The sequence below is a fragment of the Polypterus senegalus genome, chromosome 10 (assembly GCF_016835505.1).
Source record: "Polypterus senegalus isolate Bchr_013 chromosome 10, ASM1683550v1, whole genome shotgun sequence".
Taxonomy (NCBI): Eukaryota; Metazoa; Chordata; class Cladistia; order Polypteriformes; family Polypteridae; genus Polypterus; species Polypterus senegalus.
Window position 1 is genome coordinate 178432315 of NC_053163.1, and position 26246 is coordinate 178458560.

At 42.9% G+C, this 26246-nt stretch overlaps 1 protein-coding gene across 8 annotated transcripts in view; it reads left to right on the forward strand.

The window, feature by feature from the left end:
* Positions 1-26246, forward strand: part of slco4a1 (solute carrier organic anion transporter family, member 4A1) — a 210557-nt gene that overhangs the window by 141734 nt on the left and 42577 nt on the right. For all 8 annotated transcript variants that reach the window (XR_005635447.1, XM_039767844.1, XM_039767847.1 and 5 more), the window contains one exon: positions 22444-22534. Coding sequence is in view for 7 of the 8 variants with exons in the window: in XM_039767844.1 (XP_039623778.1) it covers positions 22444-22534 (91 nt within the window). In the remaining variant the exon portion in view is untranslated. The remainder of the gene's footprint in view (positions 1-22443; positions 22535-26246) is intronic.

A 26246-nucleotide genomic window follows, 5' to 3' on the forward strand; every position in this document is an offset into this window, starting at 1 on the left:
TCACCAATTAAAAAAAGGGTTAGAATGACAACCTGCAGCCACTGCGGCCCTCCAGGACCAGAGTTTGAGACCACTGGAGAATTCAAACCTTACATTTTTCATTTCTACACGAAATACTTGACATTTTACTTTAACTAAATTTCATCTTCCACAAATCTGGACCGCACAAGCCTGTATGCTGTCCATTCTCCTATCTATCTATCTATCTATCTATCTATCTATCTATCTATCTATCTATCTATCTATCATATAGTGCCTTTCATATCTATCTATCTATCTATCTATCTAATGATTCAATTCGAGATTATCTTTCAATCCGCCTATCTTGGTTAAAGTTTACCATCTTGTTACTTGCATTCCTATCCAAATCATTTATATTTATTAAAATTAGCAGTGGCCCCCAGAACTTACCCCTGAGGGACACCACTGTTAATGTCAGCCAGTTCTACTGAGGTCCCTCTGCCTCCTGTGTCTGAGCCACCCATCTACATCAACGCCCCAAACTGCCACTTCTTTCAGTTTAATTCCCAACCTCTCATCTTATCCAATACATTTCTGAAAGTCAAGATAAATAATATCGTATGCTCCACTTTGATCGTACCCTTTTGTTGCTCCCTCATTAAAATAAAGCCTGCAAGAGCAGAAGTGCAGACATTCCCTGTGGTCTCAGCAGCTTATAAGGAAAATTGAGAAAAGACCCAGAGGTGACTCCTGGAGTCACATTTCTTACTCAGTGACTCACATGGCTGGCAGGGTGAAAGAGATGACAAGTTTTTATTTTTGGGGATTTTTTTTCGAGTATTTATCTGTACAATTCCTTTGAAAAGCTTGTTCCTCTGTTAGGCCGACCATCTAATGTGTAATCCAGTGTCTATTGTTTTGTGTGTTATTGCCTTGACGCTCTCCTGATCACTGTCAACTTTGAATACAAAAAAAATTAAGGGCGGCTCTCGTGACCCTGATGTGGCACCAATCATGCAAGGAAGCAAAGGTGAAAGTGGCTCCATTGTGGGTTGGCCAGGGCCGTGTCGCCTTGTTCTTTGTAGAGTGCAGTGGAGACGGCACCACTCGCACACTGTATGCGCTAATGTGTGGGCGTTTTATTATTTATTTTCCTTTTGTGCTTTTATGTTCTACTAACTGCTGCCAAAAAGGCATGCTACTTCTTGCTTAACCAGCTCCAGATTGCCAGGGGCAGAATTACATAATTAGTAACGTTTTGATCATTTAACTTTGAGATTTTTTTTCCGGATATTTTTCCTAATGAATTTATTTGTTCTGCTTCTGAGTAGTTTTAATGGAGTTTGCAGTTCCTTTTATATTTTATACAGTGTGTACATTTTTAAAGCACTTGCTTGCTCTTATCCTAATCTGGTAAGTGTGACCCGCATCTGCAAACCCAGACTTGGCATTGATTAAGAGGCACTTAAAACTGAAAAGCCACTGGTTTTCATAAAACAACGTAGGGTAATATGAGACCCAGCGAGGAAGCAGCTTAATCACCTTATTTCCCTGACCTCGTGTCACGTTTTTCACAGCTCTTTACCTTCTTCATTCTCCGTCCCCCTTCTTACCCTGCTCTGCTTTAGTATCAAACGGCCAGAATTGTAATGTAATTCCAGTTCAGTTCTTGGAGGAGTGGAATTAGCCAGTTTATGGTGACTGCTGGTGAGTGGCTCTATAAAAGACCTCTTCCACCACAGTGCCCAGGTCTTCTGTAGCTCCACGTGCTCCCATCTGCTTGGTCCCCTTTGTTCATTCATACACGTCACCCAGCTCCACCACATTTCACTCCCATATGCCCACAAGTCCCCCTGGCTCTGTGAGCTGAACCAAGGCCAAGATCTACATCCAAGGCTCGCCAGCAGTCATAAATGCAGGACCAAGGGCTTTAGCAAACCAGGATGCACATGTGAGTGCTCTGTCTGCTTTATGGCAAGCCTCTCCAGGTATTCCCACACACTATCTGAGGATCATGTCTCTGTCTGGTCCAGGTGCACTAACTACGTTGTTTTACATCTTACCTTATTTTCCACCGGGTTGGGTCACGGGAGCAGGTCTTAGCCCCGAGGCTCATACGTCATTTTCCCCAGCCACACTTGTAAACCCATACTGTGGGATTCAAAGGCGGTCCCAGTCCATCTGGAAGATATCTTTCTCCCAGAAGGCTCTGTGATCTACTTCCAGCTGGTCTTGCCTGTAAAAAAAAAATCAGCAGGTAGGCATCTGGGGTGCATCTGTATAAGATGCCCAGACCAACTCAGTTGGCTCATCCTGATATGGAGGGTCAGCAGCTCTAAATCCAAGCCTCTCCTGGGTGTCTGTGCTTCTCACTCAATCATTAAAGTAGAACCCAGTGGAGAAAGCTTGTTTCATGCTCTTATACCCGCAATCTCATCCTTATGGTCATTACCCTAAGCTCATGGCTGTAGGTAAGGGTAGCAGCATAGATCTATTGGTAAATCAAGAGCTTTGTCTTCTGTCTCAGTTCCTTCTTCACCACAACAGATTGATATAGCGACCTTATAACTGTGCTTGTGTTGTAGTGTGAAATTTTGCATATAAGTTGATAAACTATTTTGTATGTCTTTATTTGTATGGTTAAGTACCCCATCTCCGCTAGGACTAAGTCAGGATAGGGAATTTTACAACAGGGTTGAGGGAAGTGCCTCAAACAACCTGCGCAGGGCTCTCTCAGTCATTCCCCACATGGAGGCCAACTAGCTAATTGGCAAGCTTTACCTTAACAAATAGTTTTGGGGAAGGCAGGTGTGAGGGTATTCTGTGCCCCATTGGTCTGAAATATGGCTTGTATCAGAAGCTTTTAAGTACCACAACACCCTATTGGCTGTAGGGTTTGGACAGAAAATCTATAAATTTGCTTGCTTTAACCCTCCCTCTCTCTCTTACCAACTGATGAAAGACCATCACACACACCATGAACTGAAAAGGACAACACAATGAAGAGCACAGCTCAGCAGCCATATTGAGACAGGCATGCGGCCTGTTCTGAAGAAGGCTGTCCAAAAATGATGCCTTAACTAGGGACGTTTTAAGCAACTAACATGTCTGTGTGCCGCCTGAAACTACATGTCAGCATTTATCAGGTTTTATGGTTGCCAAAAGTTAAAGGTACTTTGCTTATTGTTATTATTTATGAATATTATCAATAATACACTATTTAAAGTGTAAATTAACTCCTCCTTGTCTTTTACTACACCTAATTGCCTGAGGTTATAAATGTAGAAGGGAAGGTGCAGGGAGATGCACTACCCTAATAAATGGGACTTCTGTATTCTGTTCTGTAGTACCCTTGGGTCCTTAATACAAGGGACCACACTCCTTTATCCAGTTGAGTCGGAGCTGGGAGGTTGTGGAGCAACACTCCATTGGAGGAGGGCAGTACGGCGGTGAGAAGAATTGGGAGAAGAGAGAGAACCTGTGCTTACTAGTGCTTTTGTTACTTTTGGAGGGGAATTGTGGAATAAACCTTCCACTATTTGAGTCGGAACTCTTTGTGTGGTCGTGTTTTGGGGTTTGGGGTTCACTGACAGCCAGGTTCTATTACAATTTGTATATATTCTGCATTTTAAAATCTCTAGTGTTAAATGGAAAAATCACGGGAGGTTCACTGTGTAACGTTCGGGGTTGGCATCGAAATCCTTCCATTCTGCCTGTGGAGAAAACAGAGTGTGACAGTGAGGCTCTTGTCCACCTCTTCAACCCCTCAGGTACCACTCCAGACACCGGATAAAGACTTTTTATTAATTAACAATAACGTGCACAAAGCACCCTCCACGCTACTCATAAATTAAATAAACAACAATGATACTCTCTCCTCCTCGCCCAGACACTTCGCCCTCTACCTCCCAGCTAAGCTCAGTCTCAGGGCTTCCCCACAATCCTTTTATAGCCCCTGACCCGGAGGTGTTCCTGCCCAATCAGTCCACAGTTCCTTATTCCTTCCGGGTCAGGGTAAACAGTCCTTTTCTTCAATCTGGGAGCACGTCGTTCCTTCCTGTCACGTGACCGTGACGTACTCCCAGGTTATAGGGCACATAAGAGCCCACGAGCCCCCCTACAGCGACTCCCGGTGGCCCCCAAGGTATCCAGCAGGGCTGTGTATAAACACTACATAGTCCATGAGGCCCTGCTGGAACTCGGGTCACGATCCTACTGTCGAGAGAGCTCCTCCTGGCGGCCTGGGGGTGAGGGCGAAGCCGGCAGTCCTCCACAAGAGTTATGTGCTTGATGGTGTATTTTAGTGTGTCTTCATGTTGAAAATATTTAAAAAGTAGGGGGCTTTACCCCCTGTTTGCTTCACTTGCCATAACCCCTCCAACAATGCTACCCAAGGAGATGCAGTCGCTCCTCCGAAACCCCTCTTAAACGGTGGTACAATGGGGAAACAAATATATATTTTTTTACCTCCTCTTTGCTCGATCAGCTGCGGGTTGCTGCTGCTGCCGTGCTGTGTGATCTGCATTTTGTGTGGCACTAAGAAACGTTTAAAAGCCTGTACAGCAGCTGTCCTTTTGTCTCACTGCCTTGTCTCTCTTCTCTCCCAGACATCCTCAAACACCATTTGATCTCTTTTCACTGTTCCATTATTTCACCGAGTAATATTTTCCGTTTGTTTGCGCTAAGGCGATCTTTACTATCATTTTTTTGAGACTTTCAAATTTTCCTACTTCCATTATCTCTAACCTGTTCTGCATGTGGACTGCGGCAATATTTTTGGAATCTTTCAATTCTCGCAGATATGCCTCTTCATTGGGAAGAAACACTACTTCATTTTCCCCTGATAGCAACACGAATTAGACGATCTACAAGTCTCCGACTTGAAAGTTTAAATCCGGACAATATACTTGATCTCTTTTCACTGTTCCGTAATTTCACCAAGTAATATTTTACGTTGTTTGCGCTAATCCGATCTTTACTATCATTTTTTTGAGACTTTCGAATTTTCCTACTTGCATTACCTCTAACCTGCTCTGCATGTGTATTGCGCCAACGTTTTTGAATTCTTCATGCCGTTCTACGTTATAAAATGTTTAAGCGCTGAGAGCACAGAAGTGTGTCTGCCAAAAGCATTCCAACAACTGAGAGGTTAGAAAATGGTTGTAAGTAGGGCTTGACTTGCAAAAGTCACTGTCTCACGGGACTTGCTTCCAAAGGTTGTAAGTATGACGTGACTTGACTGTCTCGCGGGATGTGAAAGTGTCTCTGTCTCTCTTCAAAAGATCACGTATCGTCCCAAGATTTTTTTTTTATAATAGAGAGATGTATTGCACTCCTCCACAATAATGTGAATGATTAATAGAATTGATTTTACTGGTGTGGTGCGGATGATGTACTTTCATGTAGCTTCAGAAGTGTGACTGAGGCTTTAGGAAGCAGTATTTCCGGTTTCCTACCCCCCAAAACAACTTTAAACCTCCCAAAAGCTTTTCAGTGAGTTTCACGCTTTGCAATGGCAAAATCACCTGTGAAATATGTTTTAGCATTTATTTTTAAGTTCTTTGTACTGTGTGATAGATGGCTACACAGTCAGGATGCCTGGGATGTGGAAGGACCGGAAGAACGGCAATACCTCCCCCGGGACACAAGTGGGCTACCGCCCTGGGGTGCAGGGGAGCCACAAAATCGGAGCTGGGAGGCTCCACCCTTTTGAAACATGTGGCCACCACCAGGGGACGCCCAAACATTTTAGGCAACATGGACTTCAGCACTTCCACCACAATAGGAAGTGCTGTTAAGCCCAAAGGCAGATAGATACACCCGGTGTGCTTCCGGGTGCTTGTGCAGCACTTCCACCACACCCGGAAGTGCTGCAGGAAGCTCGTGAGGAAGCACTTGGAGTATATCCAGATACTGGATAAAAGGGGCCGCCTCACACCATTCCGGTAGGTGGCAGGTAGCATGATGAAGCTTCACGAGGGAGGAATGGAGGCAGCAGGAGAAGAAAATAAGAAGGTCTGTGAGTGATTTGTGCTGTACTGGAAGGAGAAAACACAATAAAAGAGTGTGTTTTGGACATAGCTGTATGGTGTCTGTCAATGGGCGAGGCAGGTCTACTTGTACTGCTTGTATTGCTCCTTAGTGGTCATTCTTGGTGTCACACCGCCAAGGCAACTTGCCTTTGCCAATGTGTGTTTTTTCTAGACTGGCCTTGCCCCTGTCCCATACCAAATCAAGTTGTAATGTCAGACCCCACTATGGCACCCTTGTGAGAGTTACAAGTCAATCTAACAAAATGTCATAGAACAGTGGGAGGAAGACCCATAAAACACTGGGAGGAGGAAACTCAAAGTTGTTGTCCAAGCATTGTGTTGGAGTAGTGATGCCCTCTTGGGCTAGGGGCAGATCCAAAATGAAAAGCAATAACCACGTCGGAGATCAGCGCTCATCTCCATCAACAGCGTTTCAGTCGACAGCAGCAGAACTGAAATGAAACCTTAAAAAGTGTCTGGTGAGCTCACTGATGCTTTACAGGCCCAGTCTGAGCTGGGTGTCAGTTCCAAAATGACTTGACTGTGCACTGTTGACGTGCCAGACCCTCAGGTGGAGTGTTAGCACCATCTACTGAATGGCTGCTGTTGAATAAGGAATGAGTCAGGATTTCAAAAACTGATAATCTGTCAAACCACAATTCAAGAAGTAATTACGTGTCACATTTTTTTGAAGTGTGTCACATCGAGTAAGTGGTTGTCTGGAGCTTAAGAACCCCTTTAGCTGAGCCAGTGCAAGAGCTGAACTTGCTGGGAGGAAGAAAGGCCAGAGAAGAGGAGCATTTTGGAGTATTTGTCGGTGGTGCTAATGTATGTGACACTCAACCAGACATGTGAGCGGTGTAACTCCTGTATGGTTACTTTTAGGTTTAGAGAGGGGTTTGTGAGCGCCCCCTACTGTTCACACTGCTGGGTACAAAACCTTGAAATAATCATTTTAGATACGCAGTTAAACATGGGGTTAACAAATATGAAATAATGTCTTTGGGAGCGAGGGCAATGTCACCATCCAAGCCTCAAGCTGGACCTGCTCTTTTAGTACTGGACACTTGCCTAGGGGGGCTGGCTGGTTGGCCTTTTGACAGTGGGGAAGAAATCCATCCCTTGAGGTCTGATGTCCCGCCAGTGTGTTTTTTTAGTTTGATTTATTATTGCATAGAACTCCCATATCAGGATCAACAAGTGGGTGGGGATAGAGGAGACCTTGACAGAACAGCAAAACAAAAGAATCCCTGGACACTCGCTAAGGGAACCATGGAAAGTCAAACACGCCACCTGTACAGACCAGCGGGCCAACATCTATGATTTCATCTCAGCCTTTGTTCTGTGTTGTGTTGTGTAACAGTGTAACACTTGAAACATCATCTGTTCAATTTCTGCCTTCAATGGCAGGAGCCAGTCCTGGACAGGAGGCCAAACTAACTACTGCAGTGCCCATTTATGCAGGTCAGGTTGGAAAAGAACATGCACTGGTACAGCGTGTTGTCACACCCACCACACGATAAAACCACCACCACACATTGGCAACCCCCTAGGCAGACACGTGGTCCAGTCCCACCCTCCAGAAATGACCATCTGCCGCAGCCAGGTGTTATGTGGGCGTCCCCTTGGCCTAGTCCAGCCCCTCGGGTCCTCAACAATGAGCACCCTGCAAGCCAGATCACCCTCGGGGAGTCACGCCACATGGCCATAGTGCCGTAACTGATGCTCCCTCACAATTCAGGTACTCCATGAGCAACACAAAGTTAAACCAGCGGTACCCAAGGATTTTCCAGAGAGACGCAGTAGTGAAGGAGTCCAGTCTTTGTCTCAGGTCAATGGATAGCGTCCATGTCTCACAACCATATAGCAAGACAGGAAGCACCAGGACTGTAAACACTTGGACCTTCGTCCTTTTGCATATATCGGGAGCGCCACACACCACTTTCCAGCAACCTCATGACCATCCATGTTCTCCCAATCCGTCTACTGATTAAATAGGAATTGTCACCAGAGACCTGAATGTCACTGCTGAGGTAAGTAAGCCTCTCGACGAGGTTGACGCTCTCTCCACAGATAGACTCACTGTTGACGGCTGTGCCCATGAGGTCATTAAAGGTCATCAAGGACCACTTCTGCACACACCCACATTTGCACTCACCACAGGCCAAACATGGAATTGCCGGCTATTTTAATAGGCACATATTTAGGGAAGGAGGAGGAAAACTGCGCTACTCACAATAAGTCTCACTGGGAGAACAGTTTATGCAAACTGTAGTCCATGGGTGCCCATCTCCAGTCCTGGTGGGCCGCAGTGGCTGCAGGTTTTCATTCTGATCATCTTCTTAATCAGTGAGCTGTTTTTGCTGCTGATTAACTTCTTTTGCCTTCGTTTTAATTGACGCGACTCAGACCCCCGAGTTTTTTCCACATGACCAGCTAACCAGAAAATAAAGAAAAGCGAAGGCCTCAGTCATGTTGGTCTGCTCAGGTCACCAAACCATCTTGATGGTGGAAAATCAACAGTCCGCTGTGGCAGAATGAGAGCAACAACAAGTCAGGATATTCAATTAACAGCAAGAATTGGCTTTTCATAAAGAAACTGGCTGGAGTGAAATTGGTTGGAGTTTGACATTCCAGTTTAGCTGGTCATCTGTTGGCTCGTTTTATGTCTCATTTCTGTTTGGCTGCCATTTAATGAAGACACAAATCAAATCTTAGGACTGAATCCTTAGAAACAGGGCTATTAAAATGAAGGGAAAAGGAGTTAATTAGCAGTGAAAACTGATCACTGAGTAGGAAAAGGGTTAGTTAGAATGAAAACCTTCAGGCACTGCGGCCCTCCAGGACCAGAGCTGGACACCCCTGTTGTAGTCAGTAGGGGGCAAAATGGCAATTACACCATACATTGCTGTTTTCTAAACGTGCTTAATCCTGAGTAGGATAATGGGGGCTGGAGCCTATCCCAGCAAGCATAGGCCACAAGGCAGGAAAATCCCTTCTTATATATAAACGTCATGGAAGTGTGTGTGTGTCTGTCTGTCTGTCTGTCTGTCCAGCCTGGAAGTGAGAGGTGATGGAGTCGAGGTGAAGGCTCCACCTCTGAGGCTATTAGCTGCTAATACAGAAGCGAGGCGAGCACATCGGCAAGACGTAACCTCCGAAGCTCGCTTATCCGCTAATGCACAAATGACGCGAGGACGTCAGCAAAATGAATCCTCCTAGGAGAGAGATGCCCAGAGTAGTCCCTTTCAATTATCTGACGTCTCTACATTTCAATATTTTTTCTGACAATTTCAATAGTTTATAGGACCGCGGGCTTGCTTACACAGCTAGTAGATTATAAGCATTTCCTGCACTTAATTTAACAAACCCAGGGTGGTAGGAAGCCAAAGCCTATCCGGGTAACACTGGACACAAGTCATGCTCAATTTGCAAACGTTGGCCTGTATGTCAATCCATAGTGGTGATCCTTCAACTAACACTTAACACTCGACAAGTTACGGATTTTACCAGTTGATTTAACCTGACAGTCTTTGGGATGTGAGTGGAAACTAAAGTACTCAAAGACGCTCCACGCTGATGGTGCCCAGGCTGGAATTTGAACCCAAGTTGCCTAAATAGTTTTATTCTATTCTATACTTTATGTCCTTGAGTTGAGAAGGTGGTGTACCAGGATGTGATGCAGCCGGTGAGGATGGACACTACACTGCAAGTTCATGAGAACAGATGGAGAAATAAATGTGAGCTGTCCTTTGACATCTGAGGAAGTTGAGGGTCTTGTGGGCCTTTTTAATTAACAAGAGTTGAAATGTGTTGTGCCCACTTCAGGTCATCGGGTAATGGTCCCTCTCAGCAGTTTAAAGCTGCTCACTCTTTCAAGAGCGTCCCGGACCTCTGATGTCGATGACAGTATGGTGGCCCGCCTTCTGATTTGTAAACTCTGACCAGCTCCATTAAGGGTGAATTGGCAGATAGGCCTCATGTCTGGTGGTGATCAGGCCTATGATGGCGTTGTCTTTAGCAACTTTAATGATGGAGTTGGCCGCACAGTCAGAGGTGAACAAGCAGTACAGAAGGGGGCTCGGCCCACTATCCTGGGAAGTGCCTGTGTTGAGGGTCAGCATGGAGGATGTAGTCTTGCCAATCCACACGTGCTGAGGTCTGCTGGTTAGGAAGTCCAAAATGAAGTCCCAGTGCATGGTAGGCAAGTCTTATATTGAGGAGTTTAGTGGTCCACTTTACTTTACATTTTTACCAGCATAGCAGTTTGAATGATCCAGATGTGCCAGGATGGCATGAAGTACAAGGGGCCTGGATATATCTGTGGAGCAGTTACGATGATAGGCAAACTGGAGTTGATCAGGACAATCTGGAATATTCTGTTTAACGCGTCTCAGCATCAGCCTGTCAAAGCATTTTATGATGACTGTAGTGAGTGCCACCGGTCTGTAGTCATTCACACGGTCCACTCCTTTTGAAAATTCATCTGCGAGAAATATGAAAGATGTTCTTCTGGAGACCATTGATCTGCAGCCAGCAGCTTTAAGATGAGGCCCGTCTGTTGATAAGGCACTCAGCCAGTTTAAGGAGGGAATTGCTGGCCTGGTCAGTCCTCCATGTTATTATGATGTAGCGGGCCTTAGGGGTGGGGGGGGCGGGCATGCTGGAAGTGATCGAGTGCTGCACTCATTTGTTTCTTGGTTTCCCCCATGAGGAAGAGGTGAGCTGAGGTGAGGCTCATCTCAGAAGAGGAAAATTGAAATTCCTCTTTCGGTCTCCATTTGTTTCCAGCCTCTATGTTTCCCTTTTTTGTATTTAGCCACCGCTCTCCTGCGCTCTTTTATTTCCATCTTCTCTCTTGGAGGTGAAATGGGTTCTTGGCAGCTGTTTGTTTCTGTGTGTTATATAATTTTGAGCTTTGCTCTCCTGCACTCTTCACAATAACACAGAGCTGACGCCATTACCAAGAAGAAACTGCAGCTCTGGGTGGGATGCTAAGTGTACACATAGGGTGGTCACAATGCCAGTGTTCACTTTAAACAGTGATCACTTGAAGAGCCTGCTTGGTCTATTGCCGGGTCTTGCACTGGCAGGATATTGAGAACCAACCTTGGATGTGATGCCAACCAAACAGAGGTTATGTTTAAACTTTTGCAGGTGGCAGTACTGCATACAGTGCCACCATGCCACCCTAAGTGAAATCAGTTACACCTCACACAATTTCTGATCTACGTGGGCCATTGTACGGCTTTGGAGTAGTGCCAGAACTACTGGAATAAAGCAGGAACGACCCTGACGTGGTGAAGGGGTCTGAGTTGCCACAAAAGCTTGCATATCGTAATCTTTCTAGTTAGCCAATAAAAGGTGTCATTTTGCTTAACGTCTCACTACATCCATAATGGCTAACACGGTACAACACCCTCATACTAAAAGGTTTAGAGAAAATTCAAAGCAAACAGTTCACACCAAAAAAATGAGAAAACAGTTATTACACATGCAGAATAAAAAGGCAAAGAAGGAAACAATGCTTCTTGTTTAAACTTAACCTTTTCTTGTTAAACTTCATTGTTTTCTATATTTTAAGATGAGTTATTTCTCTGTGCTTTACTTAACATTCAGTACATTCTACACGTCTGCGGTGGGCTGGCGCCCTGCCTGGGGTTTGTTGCCTGCCTTGCGCTCTGTGTTGGCTGGGATTGGCTCCAGCAGACCCCCGTGACCCTGCAGTTAGGATATAGCGGGTTGAATAATGGATGGACATTCTACACTTATGGCGCTGCACTTTTAATACAGCGCGCTACGTTCCATACAGCTGGACCCCCATGCTTTACATATGGCAAGGCAGATCACTGACGGAGTCTAATCTGTAGCCAGAGGGACAAGAAATGGTTGTGGGGGTTATAATAGGACCTCCCCTAGACTATGCACTAATGTACAGGCAAACATTCAACATAACTCAGAAATATTTCTATCAACGTAACCTAAATAACCAGCAAATGGCTCTTACAGGTGCCTTGAAAATAACGACAGATAAGCAGGCTTTAGAAGAATGCATTCGAGAGAGGGAGCACCGATGAAGACACACACAAATACGAAGGAAGGTCATTGACGTTTCACATGGGGCAAGAGTTAGCAAATATTTTAGAATGAATTACTCCATGACGTGTCTTCAGCAGGTAGTGTGGCTGGCTCAACGTAAAATGCAAGCTATAGGGGGGCTCAAGGCTTGGCTGCTAGTTAAAAGTCAACCCGTTCTGTTTTGTTCTGTGTAATAGAGCCTTTTTTTTCTATGGAAATAATTAACAAGAAATATTATATGTTATCTGGCAAAGCTGTTAGATTGCTGGATTTACAACATTCTGGCTCCTAGTTCTGTTCCTGGCTTAGAAAGCCCGTCTTGGCCATTCTGTCATGTTCATAGGCTGTTTGAGATTCCTGTCACTTTAGCTGCCCTCTTGGTAAAAGATGCTATATAGAAATGTATGGACTTTTTCTGGGAACTTCCCAGCCCAGAGTGGTAACTGGTGATTTATAAAATAATTCTACGTGATTCTTCTGACAGACTGTCTAGTGAGGATGCGTCCCTGCTGTATTGCTAATTGCACTCTGAACAAAACTCGTATTTTTGACTGGCAGGTTTGTAATCATCAGAAATCTCTCCAGTTTTAGACATTAATTGGCGTTTTATTATAGAAGAGTCTTTGAACATCAGTTGGAAGTGGAAGTTTCCATGTTGCCAGGTTATTCTGTGTTGATTTTTGGCAATGTTTACGTTCATCGTTTCTACTTTACTCCTAAATGGAACTTTGGTTTCTGTTATAGAGTTTTGATCAGTAGTTTATTATGTTTGGGCATCAAAATAACAATGAATATGCCCGTTTAGGGGTTTTGGAACTCAAGAATTCTGAAAATAGCATCAGTTTTTAGTTTATTGATGATTTGAAAAAGTTAAATATGTAACACCATCGTAGTTTTGCCAGGGGCGCCGTCATTTCAGAGCAAATAGATAGATAGATAGATAGATAGATAGATAGATAGATAGATAGATAGATAGATAGATAGATAGATAGATTTCCCAGAATGCACAACTGTTTTATTGTGGAAAGGGTGAGCCTATTGTCACTCTCAGACTCTTTTTACAGAGAGGCCTGAACAGAATGTGCCAGATCTCTACTCTAACCCCCATATTTACACTTAACAGCCTGTCACGGACTGAAACAAGCAGGAGAGAAGTCTTATATTTTTATTATTGCATTATAGACTAACACTAACTTAACATTCCTAATATGCCCGAAACAGAAGCAAATAATGAATGTGACAGATCACATCCAAATACAGTCTTCTTCCAACTTGCATCTCCATTTGGCACTGGTCAAATGTTGGTCACAAAGTGTACAGGCCATTGCAACTGAGACTTTGGGGGTCTGGTGTGGGTCACTGGTATGCATGCTTTAACTGCCAGTACGTAGCATAAACCAATCTTCTCTTCTTGGGAGACACATGCTGGGTCCATATAAGGCAGTGTTTCTCAGCCACTGGATCGCACCACCGATGGGTCATGGGATGGCATCGCTGGTTTGTGAGTGTGTCACCTAAGTCATTGTTTTTCAGCCACTGGGTCACGACCCAGGTTGCACCAGAGGTTTGTGGTTTGCTGTTGTTGGTTTACAAGTAAGTTGCATGTTGCCGTCATTGGTTCACAAGTAGGTTGCAAGATGCCATCAGTGGTTAGTGAGTGGGCCATAGTGGATTGCCTAAGTGATTGACAGTGCTGTGTGATATGTTTCTCCATTTCTAAGTAAATTTGTTTCACCAAGGGGGACCTCCGATCGCACTCATTTCACCAAGAGGATGGGTTGCAATTGCTACTAGTGGATCGTCGTTGAATTTAAAAAGGCAAAACTGTGGTGCGGGACCACAAAGGTTGTGCAGGCTGAATGCACAAAAATTAGCCATGTGGAACAGCACCAATCAAAACAAACCTTAAACAGTTAGAACTAACTTAAACAGTTAGAAAACATATGGCACGGTGGTGCAGTGGGTAGCACTGCTGCCTCGCAGTTAGGAGACCCAGGTTCTCTTCCCAGGTTCTCCCTGTGTGGAGTTTGCATGTTCTCCCCGTGTCTACGTGAGTTTCCTCCGGGTGCTCCGGTTTCCTCCCACAGTCAAAAGACATGCAAGTTAGGTGCACTGGTGATCTTAAATTGCCCCTAGTGTGTGTGCTGGGTGTTTGTGTATGTGCCCTGTTTTGGGCTGGCACCCTGCCTGGGATTTATTCCTGCCTTGCGCCCTATTCTGGCTGAGATTGACTCCAGCAGCCCCCCATGATCCTGTGTTAGGAAATGACTGACTGAGAAAACATATGAAGCCCTGTGAAACAGTAATAGCAACAACAAAAATATTTCTTTTGCATCTGGTTTTGGCAATTTCTAGAACGTTATTACCTTATTGTTTTGTCATTCCTCTGACCTCCCTCTCATTCACACACATGTATTATGTCTTGTTTCTACTGATCTTCATTCATCTCCTCTCTAGAGCATATCTCCACCTTTCCAGGGTCTCGTCAACCTGCTCCCCACTGTCCTTAACAGATGTTAATATCACCTGCAAACATCAAAGTCCACAGGGACTCCAGTCTAATCTCGTCTGTCAACCTGTCCATCACCATTGCAAATAAGAAAGGGCTCAGAGCCGATCCCTGATGTAATCTCACCTCTACCTTGAATTCATTTGTCACTCCTACCGCAGACCTTACCACTGTCACACTTCCCTCGTACATATCCTGTACCACTCTTACATACTTCTCTACCACTCCCGACTTCCTCATTCAATACCACAACTCCTCTCTGGGCACTCTGTCATATGCTTTCTCTAAGTCCACAACAACACAATGCAACTCCTTCTGGCCTTCTCTGTCCTTCTCCATCAACACCCTCAGAGCAAACATCACATCTGTGGTGCTCTTTGCCAACATGAAACCATACTGGTGCTCCCTGATCATCACCTCCCTCCTTAACCGAGCTTCCACTACTCTCTCCCATAATAACTTCATGCTGTGGCTCATCAATTTTACTCCACTAGGTTATACTTTTTCTTCGCCATAGCCATATTGATTAAGGACAAAGTATCGTTGTTTGGTCACATGAAGTACAGACGGTGTAAGCATATTATCATGATTTTGATGGTAATTTAAGATGGTGTCCCCCGTTTGCAACATCCAACTAAAAAAATGGACATTTTTGCCTAGAAGACTTTGCTGTGGAAAGGTATTTTTTGAATTTGATTTTCACCAAATCCTTTTTGGTTGTAACAATCGCGTTTTCTGATAATCTTACCGTATCCTAACCCACAGCTGCTCCCTGAACTCACATCTGCCTCCTCGTGAAAAGACTTTTTTAATATCCTGATCTTTATCTCAGGTCTTTTTGTAACCTGTGGATGATGGTATTGTGAAAGCCTAAATGTTTAGCTGACTTCAGAGAGAGAGGCGCGGCACAGCCCAAGTATAAAAGTTAATTTTATAATTAATAGGAACTTTGGGAGACATCAGAGCCTAGCTCTCCACCATCAGCAACAAGCAGAAACTATGTGGGTGTAAAAGTCATTTCCACATTACAATAAATTACGTCGGGCAGAGTTTAAGTGCCTGTCTACAGCAGATAATATAGACAGCAACTCATACTGAGTCATAATTGGGCTACACGCCTGCTAAGCTAAACCCTTTTTAAACAAAATCACAGTCCTGGTCCAGTAATAAAAAGTAATGATACCTGTTAAATTTCCTTTACAGCCACTGCATTGTTGTTTAGACGGCAGTCATCTAAATCAGGGAATAATCAACATCATAATCAGGAACTTGTGAAGCTCAGAACTTACACAAATTATAATAAATGAGTTGGCAAGTGTGAGAGCAAATCAGTAAATCTGTACCGCCAAGCTGAAAAGAGGGGCAGTTTGTAAAAATGAAACAAAAGTCAGAGTCTAACTGTAGTGGCGACGCTGAGAAAGGAAGGTGGGCATTAGATAAACATCAGATGATGTCACAAGGAAGTACAGGGTGGGCCATTTATATTGATACACCTTAATAAAATGGGAATGCTTGGTGATATTTACTTTCTGTTTGTGGCACATTAGTATATGTGAGGGGGGAAACTTTTCAAGATGGGTGGTGACCATGGTGGCCATTTTGGATCCAACTTTTGTTTTTTCAATAGGAAGAGGGTCATGTGACACATCAAACTTATTGGGAATTTCACAAGAAAAACAATGGTGTGCTTGGTTTTAATGTAACTTTATTCTTTCATGAGTTATTTACAAGTTTCTCTTTGTTTACAGCCATTGACATGTCGCAGAGGTTAACATGTGAGGAGCGGATAGAAATTGTGTTGATGTCTGGTGAACGCAGTAACCGGGTCATTGCAGCAGATTTCAATGCAAGACACCCTACGAGACCACCCATCTCCCATGCTACAGTTAGCAAACTGCTTGCTAAGTTTCGTGAAACTGGTTCAGTGTTGGATTTGCCAAAATGTGGACGCATGAAAACTGTCACTAATGAAGAAACATCAGTGGCTGTCCTAGCTTCATTCAGCAAGAGCCCACAGCGTAGCCCTCGCCGCATGTCACTGGAGAGTGGCATTAGTCGAACATCCCTTCGGCGGATATTAGCTACTCACAAATGGCACCCTTACAAACTCCAGCTACTGCAGCATCTCAACGAGGATGACCCAGATCGACGCACTGAATTTGCAGAATGGGCAAAACAAAAATTGGAACAGGACCCTCAGTTTACGCAGAAGATTTTGTTCAGTGATGAGGCAAACTTTTATGTGAATGGTGAAGTTAACAAACAAAACCACCGCTATTGGTCTGACACTAACCCACATTGGATAGATCCCTCCAAGACTGTTGGAACAAAAAATTGATGGTATGGTGTGGTATATGGGGTACAAAGATAGTGGGGCCATTCTTCATCAATGGAAACCTCAAGGCCACTGGATATGCGAAATTGCTACATGATGATGTGTTTCCCTCTTTATGCACTGAAGCTGGCACGTTCCCGAGTTTTTCCAGCAAGATGGTGCACCACCACATTATGGGTGTCAGGTCCGAGCATTCCTAGATGAACAGTTTCCTGGAAAGTGGATTGGTCGTCGTGGGCCAGTTGAATGGCCCCCAAGGTCTCCCGATCTGACCCCCTTAGACTTTTATCTTTGGGGTCATCTGAAGGCAATTGTCTATGCTGTGAAGATACGAGATGTGCAGCACCTGAAACTATGGATACTGGAAGCCTGTGCTAGCATTTCTCCCTGTGTTGCTATCAGTGTGTGAAGAGTGGGAGAAGAGGGTTGCATTGACAATCCAACACAATGGGCAGCACATTGAACACATTTTATAAGTGGTCAGAAACTTGTAAATAACTCATGAAAGAATAAAGTTATGTTAAAACCAAGCACACCATTGTTTTTCGTGTGAAATTTCCAATAAGTTTGATGTGTCACATGACCCTCTTCCTATTGAAAAACAAAAGTTGGATCCAAAATGGCCGACTTCAAAATGGCCAGCATGGTCACCACCCCTCTTGAAAAGTTTCCCCCCTCACATATACTAATGTGACACAAACAGGAAGTTAATATCACCAACCATTCCCATTTTATTAAGGTGTATCCATATAAATGGCCCACCCTGTACATCACTCACAGTGGTCAGAGACGGTGGATTAAGGTCTCCATTTAGGTCAAATTGCTCGCCTCGGAGCCAGAAAACATGGGTTCACTGCTGGCCACCGACAGTTGACCAAAGTACAAATCTTCAAACTGAGGTGCTTCAAGTTGGCAGTCCACAGCAGTTTGATTGGCGACAAAGGCAGGATTTGCACTGTGGAAGGGTGGAGTGTAGTGGAATCTCCTCACAACTCTGACACAAAGAGATCAGCCGATATCACCACCAATCACAGTGTTCAGAGGTGGGCTCAGCACGGCTGGCGAGATGGAGCTGTCTATTTACTTCACGCCACAAACCGCTCACCTCTGACCCAGCGGACACATGTCCACGGCTCTCCGCCGGCAGCTCGCCACTGTGCAAACCTTTGAATTGAGATGCTTTGTGGTGTGAGTCCACAGCAATTCAAGTGTAGTGATGATGCTGTGTGGGATGAAGTGGAGGTTGACACAGAGGGAGATCAGCTGACGTCACCAGGATGTGCAACTCATAGTGTTCAGAGGTGGGCTCGGCGCAGCTGGCAAGATGGAGATCTCTATTTATTTCGCACCACAAACTGCTCACCTCTGACCCAGCGGACACGTGTTCATCGCTCTCCGCCGGTAGCTCCCCACAGGACAAATCTTTGAACTGTGATGCTTCGTAATCGAGTCCACAGCAATTCAAGCATTGTGGCAGTGCTGCACAGAAAAAGGTGGGGACTGACACAGAGGGAAATCGGCTGACGTTACCCAGAGTTAAGAGGCTGACTCTGCACGCCTGATGGATGAAGGTCTCCATTTAGCGCAAAGTGCTCACCTCTGAGTCAGAGAACACGGGTTCGCAGCTGGCCACCAAAAGCTCAGCATAGTGCAAATCTTTGAACTTCTTCATGGTGCGAGTTCACAGCAATTTAAGTGTTGGGATGACGCTGAGCAGAAAAACGTGGGGGTTTGACACAGAGAGAGATCAGCTAATATCACCAGGAGGCGCACCGCTCAGAGTGTTCAGTGGCAGGCTCACTAGGTGTAGCTCTCCATTTTACTCAGTCCTCTCGTCTTTAAACCAGAGAATGTGAGTTGGCTGCTCACCGACTGTTCACCACAATGCCAATCTCCGAAATGAGTCCACAGCAGTTCACTAGCCAGGTTCAGAGCCCGAGGGTCAAACTTATCATTCCTCAAGCCCAAAAACCAAACTCAAAAATCTTTATCAAAATCGTAACCAAGAGTCTCACATAGCAGAGTTAATAGTTCCTGTCCACAAACTTCATATAACCCAATAATGCAGGACGTTGAACTTCATGCAGTCACGTTAACGTTACCCGTGTGACTCCATGCGTCACATCGTGTGACTCCAGTGTGTGACTCTATGCGTCACACACTCCTCGCAATCCACAAAATAGCTGGACCCATAGATGCAAGAAGTGGACACTTACAAAACATGAAGGCTGAAATGAAGGTTACATTTTCCAGTTTCAGCACTCATGTGAAAAAGTAAAAACGTTTACATAAATTTTCACGTGTGTTAACTGGTCCATAATTTCTGCAGGTGACATAAAGTATTGTTGAAAAATTAGTTGCTGAGGGATCATTAGTCAATGAGAATATGCTTCAGAATTTCCCAGAATTAATGAACTGATTGATTGATTGAGCCTGCTTTGCCTTCCTGCTTTGAATTGTTAATAGACAGTGTGATAAGAACGACACGGATACATCAAAAAGGTTTGGGACAGCCACCCATATATTGTGCCCTGGCTGCAAAAGGTTGATTTTTAGTTTAGTCGTGTTCAGGTTGAAGTCCAAAACAGAACTGATTTTTGTTTGACAGGATGGCGGATTTAAAGGCCATGGCAGGAAGTGATGTCATTGAGGTCAGAACACAAAGTGACGTCCTTAGACCGGAAATTACGTCATCAATGGCTCTGATACCGGAAGTGACGTCATCAAAAGAACCGGCACCTAGTGGGATTTCCTGAGGATAGTCTGCAGAGGACGGAGAGAGAGACAGTTACTGCAGCTCGCCATGCCCTGGTTTGGTGTGGTATTACTATTATTTAAGCCCTGTAGCTGCTTCCCATTCGCACGTGGGTGACAACAGATAATATTGTTTAAAAAATATCATCATTTCTAGGATCCTTTTTTTAAGGAGAATCTTGTATGGCATTCATTCTCTTCACTCGAACAGAACAAATAGCTGAATTTCTGATTTCTTTGAAATTAGAATCAGTTAATTTCTTCATGATTGAGGTATTGTCATTATTCTTAGTGATTTTAGCCATCATTTTCTATTCTTATGCATTCTGGGGGATATTTGATCCATTTTGAAGGATGTTTGATGTTTCTGATTGTTGTGTTTTATTAAGTGTTTAGTTAGAGGGAGAAGTTGGGGGAATGTGCTGATAGCACGTTGCCGCACCCACCACCCGAAGAACCACCCGAGTGCAGCGGGTGACACCTCAGCACCACACCAGAACAGTGTAACATTTTTTAACTGTGGCTGGGGTGCCAATCCAGCCACTAACCCACAAGCCGGTGTTTATTATTTATTTTGCATTCTCCCATGACTGTATCTTCTTTCCATTGGTCAATGCTGTTTGGAGTTGTTTTGTTTGGCAGATGCTGTACAGTTGCTAGTGGCAACATTTGGGGTCACAAACAAAGTGACATCAGGGGTCATTCAGGGGATACATCCAAGTTTTGTGGATTGCTATAAGAATAAAATAAAATCTGTTCATGTTCTTGTTCAAGCTTTTGGTTCTTCAACTCCCTTTAGTTCTTCCTTCACCTTTAAGTTTGGTTTACATTTAGGCTTTGACATTCAGTACTTGTTTTCCCTATTTTGACGTCTGCTTTGTTATTCTGACTCCTATTCATCTCCCAGTCCTTTCATTTCCTGGAGGCACAACAGAAATATTATATAGGATTAGGTTTAGGGATTCCCCCATAACCTTGCTTTACCAAACAGAAAGTAAATAATCCTACATGTTCACGCAAGGTGAGCAGCTTTTCTTTCATACTGAAGCAGTTGCTGGACAGTCTGCACGTGTGCCTTTTTAACTGCTCCTCAAATGTGTTTTTATGTCATCTGCAGCATGCAGAATTTATTGCCCTCAACCTCACAGCATTAAAAGACTGGCACATTTTCTTATGTCAGCATGTGAGAGGCAGACCAATCTGTTTCTTTTTTTACTTCTGTTGGAAATGTGCAGTTTTTTTTGTGATTTGTACAATCTCATTCTGTCTCTTCAGTATTCTCCACTTATTAAATTGGTTCTGGATGAGCAAAACTGTGTGCTTTTTGATTGTTTCTTGATTTTAATCTGTACTGAAGTTGATACCTGAGTGTAATACTTCATATATACTAAGACAGAGGTCCTCATGTTCCATCCTTGAGAGCTGCAGTGGCTACAGGTTTGGGTTCCAATTCCATTTTTCACCCAAAAGTGAGTCCTTGCTGATAATACAACTGATTACATTGTATGTCTTTCATTCCGCCACCTTGGGTCTTTGTTATATAACAGATTTGTTTTTTTTACTATTAACCAAATTATTTGTGGAGTAGAGCAGTTTAATATTGAAATATAAAAATAGATACAATGAGTACATAGATAAATAGATAGGCAGACAGACAGAGAGAGATTGATTTTAGTATAGCTGGCAAGACAGTCATTTCCGAGCAAATAGATAGATAGATAGATAGATAGATAGATAGATAGATAGATAGATATGAAATGCACTATAGATAGATAGATAGATAGATAGATAGATAATAAAAGGCACTATATAACAGAGATAGATGGATAGATAGACAAACAGATAGATAGATTTCCGAGCAAAAAGATAGATGGATAGATAGACAGACAGATAGATAGATAGATAGATAGATAGATAGATAGATATTAAATTTAGTATAGTAGGCAGGATAGAAGAGGAAGGCCTATGGCAGGGGTCCTCAATCCCAGTCCTGGAGGGCCGCAGTGGCTGCAGGTTTTTGTTCTGACCTGGTTGCTTAATTAGAAAGCCATTCTTGCCAATAAAGCACTAACAAGCTATGAAATTAAATTAACTCTGCTATGTCAGCTCATTCTCATATCCTAGATTTTCTTTCCCTTTCTATCATGCAAATGATTTGAAGGCTAAAATGGACGAGTAATTCTCAGTCCTTCACTTTTTTCTCTTCAATTTTCTTTCAAGTATTTAATTAAACCCAATAGTGCAGATAAATACACACAGGTGTAAATGTAAAGAAGCTAAATGGAGAAATGCTGCTCTCTCTTGTCATGTTATTGATCATAAGGAGCAATTAAAATAGCTGTTTAAGACAAAATTAAGCAATAAGGGCTCAAAATCACTAAAGTGAAGCAGAAGTGTTACTTTAGCAATAAGTGCTTTTTATTAAGCAACTGGGTTGGAGCAAAAACCTGCAGCCACTGCAGCTCTCCAGGACCGTGATTGAGGACCCCTGACCTAAGGGAAGGTTTATGAATGTGGTGAGAAAGGACATGCAGGTGGTGGGTGTAACAGAACAAGATGCAGAGGAGAGAAAGATATGGAAGAAGATGATCCGCTGTGGTGACCCCTAACAGGAGCAGCCAGAAGAAAAAGAAGGCAGGATAGACAGATAGACAGAGAGAGAGAGAGAGAGAGAGAGAGAGAGAGATACTAATTTTAGTATAGTAGGCTGGATAGATCGATATACTGTATACTTAAATGATGAGGTGACTTATGGCTTCTGTTTCTTTCCACAGGTATTTTCTATGCAGCAGCTATTGTTGGGCCAGCTGCTGGCTACCTCTTGGGTGGAGTTTTCCTCAATATATACTCTGAAATCAATGAAGTGTAAGTACTACTGCCTTACTGTATTCTGTAAATAGTTCCTCCATGCCGTGATCTAGCTTTTGCTTTTAATTTGTTTGCAGCTATTCCTTGGTCACTTAAAAGTGTTTTAAATATCTGATGCCAAGAAATCCAGTGGTTAATTTTTGTAATTACATTAAACATGATCTGCATTTTGTCTTTTATGTGTCTTATGTGGGCACCACCATTTTAAAACAGTTAATGATTGCTATGCTGTTGCAAGGCAAGATCAACCAGAGGTGTGCCATACGTGACATCATGACATTGAAAATATAATGGTCAACATCTTGCACTTTTTGGTTGTCCGCGTTTATGGATATGGCCTGTAAAAGTAGACGCAATAACAAAGTGAAAGGTTTGGGGATCCACCCTGTATAAAAGGAAAAAAAGGCTGTTTGTAGTATGTCATTGCAGACCTGAGCTCAAAGCAGAAGTGGGTGGCATATATAACTAGTAAACAAGAAATGATGTAATAAGTTGGTGGAGTTCTGGGACCGGAAATGACATCAGATGGCGGTGGAATCTTGAGGCCCGAAAGAGGAAGCTACGTTGGCTGTCTTCTGAGGACCAGAAGTGTCTTTAGGCTGAAGGTTCGTCGGCTGGTCTGCAGGGGAAGAGGTGAAATGGTTTGAGGGCAGCGCCATCCCTGGTCTGGTCGGGAACATGCAGGTTTTTGATCCCATAAATCAAGCGCATGTGTGTGACAGACCATGAAACCTAGTATTATTTGTGAGTGTAATCATTACTCTGGCTTTGACTTTGTTTCTGTTCTTTGATTATGATTTGCATCCTTCAGTTTGATTCTGATTATATGTGTTGTGATTATGTTTTTATCATTTTTTGGAGGCATATTTTTGAGAGATTTTTATGTAATTTTTTGGGATACTAAACCAATTCTGATATTAGTTTTTTTGTTTTACTTTCATTTTGATGTTAGAATTAACATGAAAATTGAATGATTTCTTTATCTTTGGTTATATTCCTGAATAAAAGCGCACTTGTTTTATTATACTTGTACCTTTTCTGAAAGTGTTTATTTGATATTTGGACCTCAGGCTTCACACGTTATACACTTCACGTCAGTATTTTTTCAATTATTACTATAACATGAAAAAAGTTTTTGTTTTAGTTATGTGTTCAACATTTCTTGCCTTGCATTTCCTGTCATCCTACATTTACCCAGATCGTGGTAGACAAAGAACACAAATGAAATGTATGTATTCCAAATAACGATATATTATTTACCCTGTACAACTCCAGGCACCTCACACCCAAATAAATACACTTGAGCTGGGAGAATTTTGAGTTGTTGGAGGACAGGATAGCAGGCTGCTTCTGCTGATTGACACATTTGCAAAACAAAGATGCTGATGAAGAGGTGCGAGGGAATTTAAGGTGGCCCAGAATTACGACTTTTTTCATAGGCTTCAGGGATTCTAGTGTTAAAGTACATCTTTTTCTGACTCAATTTTGTCTTTTCTCCTGGGCACCGCCATTTTGTGGATTCTGTTGCTGTGATGTGTGCTCCGTTTGCTGGATATGTGTTCACTGAGGTCGTGACCCTGTCTTCATTAGGTCAAAAGTTTAGAGGTTGGTTCAAGAAGCCATGTTTTATTTGATTTTGATGGATAATCCCCTGCAACACTTGCTTTCTGTTTTTCCAATTAATTTTCGTGGTATTGAAACCTTTGGCCAACGTTATTTTGACTGTGATTTAGAGTTTTGTTCTGTTTTGGTTTGATGAAACACCAACTTGATTTCCTGGGTTAAAAACTTTATCAATTTCCTGATTTGTGCTTCTGGTCCTCTATTTAAATGATTTCTGCTATATGATGTATTTTGGTTATCAACTCACGCACAGTTTTTTGAATGTTCTGAATGTTGTTTATTATATCTTTTATATTTTATATGACAACACAAGATGAGATTTTTGTGGCTGATGAAGAAACTAGGAACAACTTTTTGGGCTATTTCACAATGAAAGAGGAGGTGGAAGATCTTGACGAGGCACTTTAGTAGGATAAGTTGGGATAGGTTAACTCAGACCCTACTCGCTATCACAAAGGTTACGTTCACACTGCAACTCCATTCTGATTTTTTTCACTCATGTGTGGCACAGATCTGACCCCTTTATAGATGCATTGGAACAGCAAAGAAATAATGGAATCATTACCCTTATGTTTCATTCGTATGTGGTATAGATATAGAGTTATGTGACACATAGTTGCACTTGAGTTGGAGTTGTCTGGAAATTTATAAACCTCAGCTCCACTCTTTATGCAACTGTCTTCATATATCTGCATTGAAAATCAGAATGGTTGACAATTTCAAGTCAGCCTACTATTTTAAAAGAAAGTGAGGGGGCAGACTTACCGTATATATACTCACATATAAGTCGGGTCTTGAAACCCGCAAAACCGACCATAAAATCAGACCCCGACTTATTCACCCGTTCAAAAATGCAACACTTAATTTTTTTTTTTTTACATCTTCTTACCTCCTCTAATCTCGCACCAGTTTCTCAGACACATCGAATTTCGTTGCAGGAGCGCAGTTACCAATTTCTTTCACTACTTCAGAGATGTTCAATTTAAAACCAGCTTCATATTTTCTTCTGATTGAACACTCCATCGTAGATAAAGGATGCTCTTACGATAAAGGTGCATGAGGGTGTGAGATGCAAAAAACACAAATCAGTGCAAACGTTGCTTCGGAGTAGTTCGCTTCGGAATAGATATTACCGTGTGGTCACCTAGGCACAATACATAGAAACAAAAGGGATTGTGCTCCGTGGTTACTCTCTCAGGTGAGCGTTAGCATATCGTAATCTCTTGGATCAATCATAGCGTGAGTTTTCCGCATTCGACTTATACGACCGACATTATAAAATACCAGAAATGACAGTAAAATCAAGTCCCGACTTAAATGCAGGAGAACTTATCCGCGAGTATATACGGTAATAAGAACGTGAGGATACTGCTACCAACCAGTAGCCTAGTTGCTTTACTTTTTCTGATGGAAATGCCCCAGTATTTTGAGAGTCCTGTACACAGACACATCCATGAGTAATCGAATATCCCCTTTGACATCCTGATATTGCCAAACCACTGTTTTGTATCAAACCTCTACTCATCCAACACCACTGCTCTCTTGTGTGCGCAGTCTTCTATGTTCAGGTATAGAGGTGATAATGCACTCCAAGCTTTGATTTTTTTTGTTTTCAATTTCTTAATTTAAAGACGCCATGCACTGAATACAATATTAAATAATCATGATGCTCCAACAATGATGGACTGAAAGCCAGAAGTCTACGTGACCATCATCATCAGGTCCTTCCATGAAAATATGATGATTTATGTTAGGTAGAATGCCCAGAGGGACTGGGCGGTCTCTTGGTCTGGAACCCCTAGCCGTCTGGAGTTTTTTGTTTTTCTGTCCACCCTGGCCATCGGACCTTACTCTTATTCTATGTTAATTAATGTTGACTTATGTTTATTTTTATTGTGTCTTCTATTTTTCTATTTATTTTGTAAAGCACTTTGAGCTACATTTTTTGTATGAATATGTGCTATATAAATAAATGTTGATTGATTGATTGATTGATCCAACAGCCAGCATTCTGTTGGTATTTGTGGAGGTCTTTTATGTTATATCTGTTGAATGAATTTGTTTTTATTAACTTTGTGTATGCGGT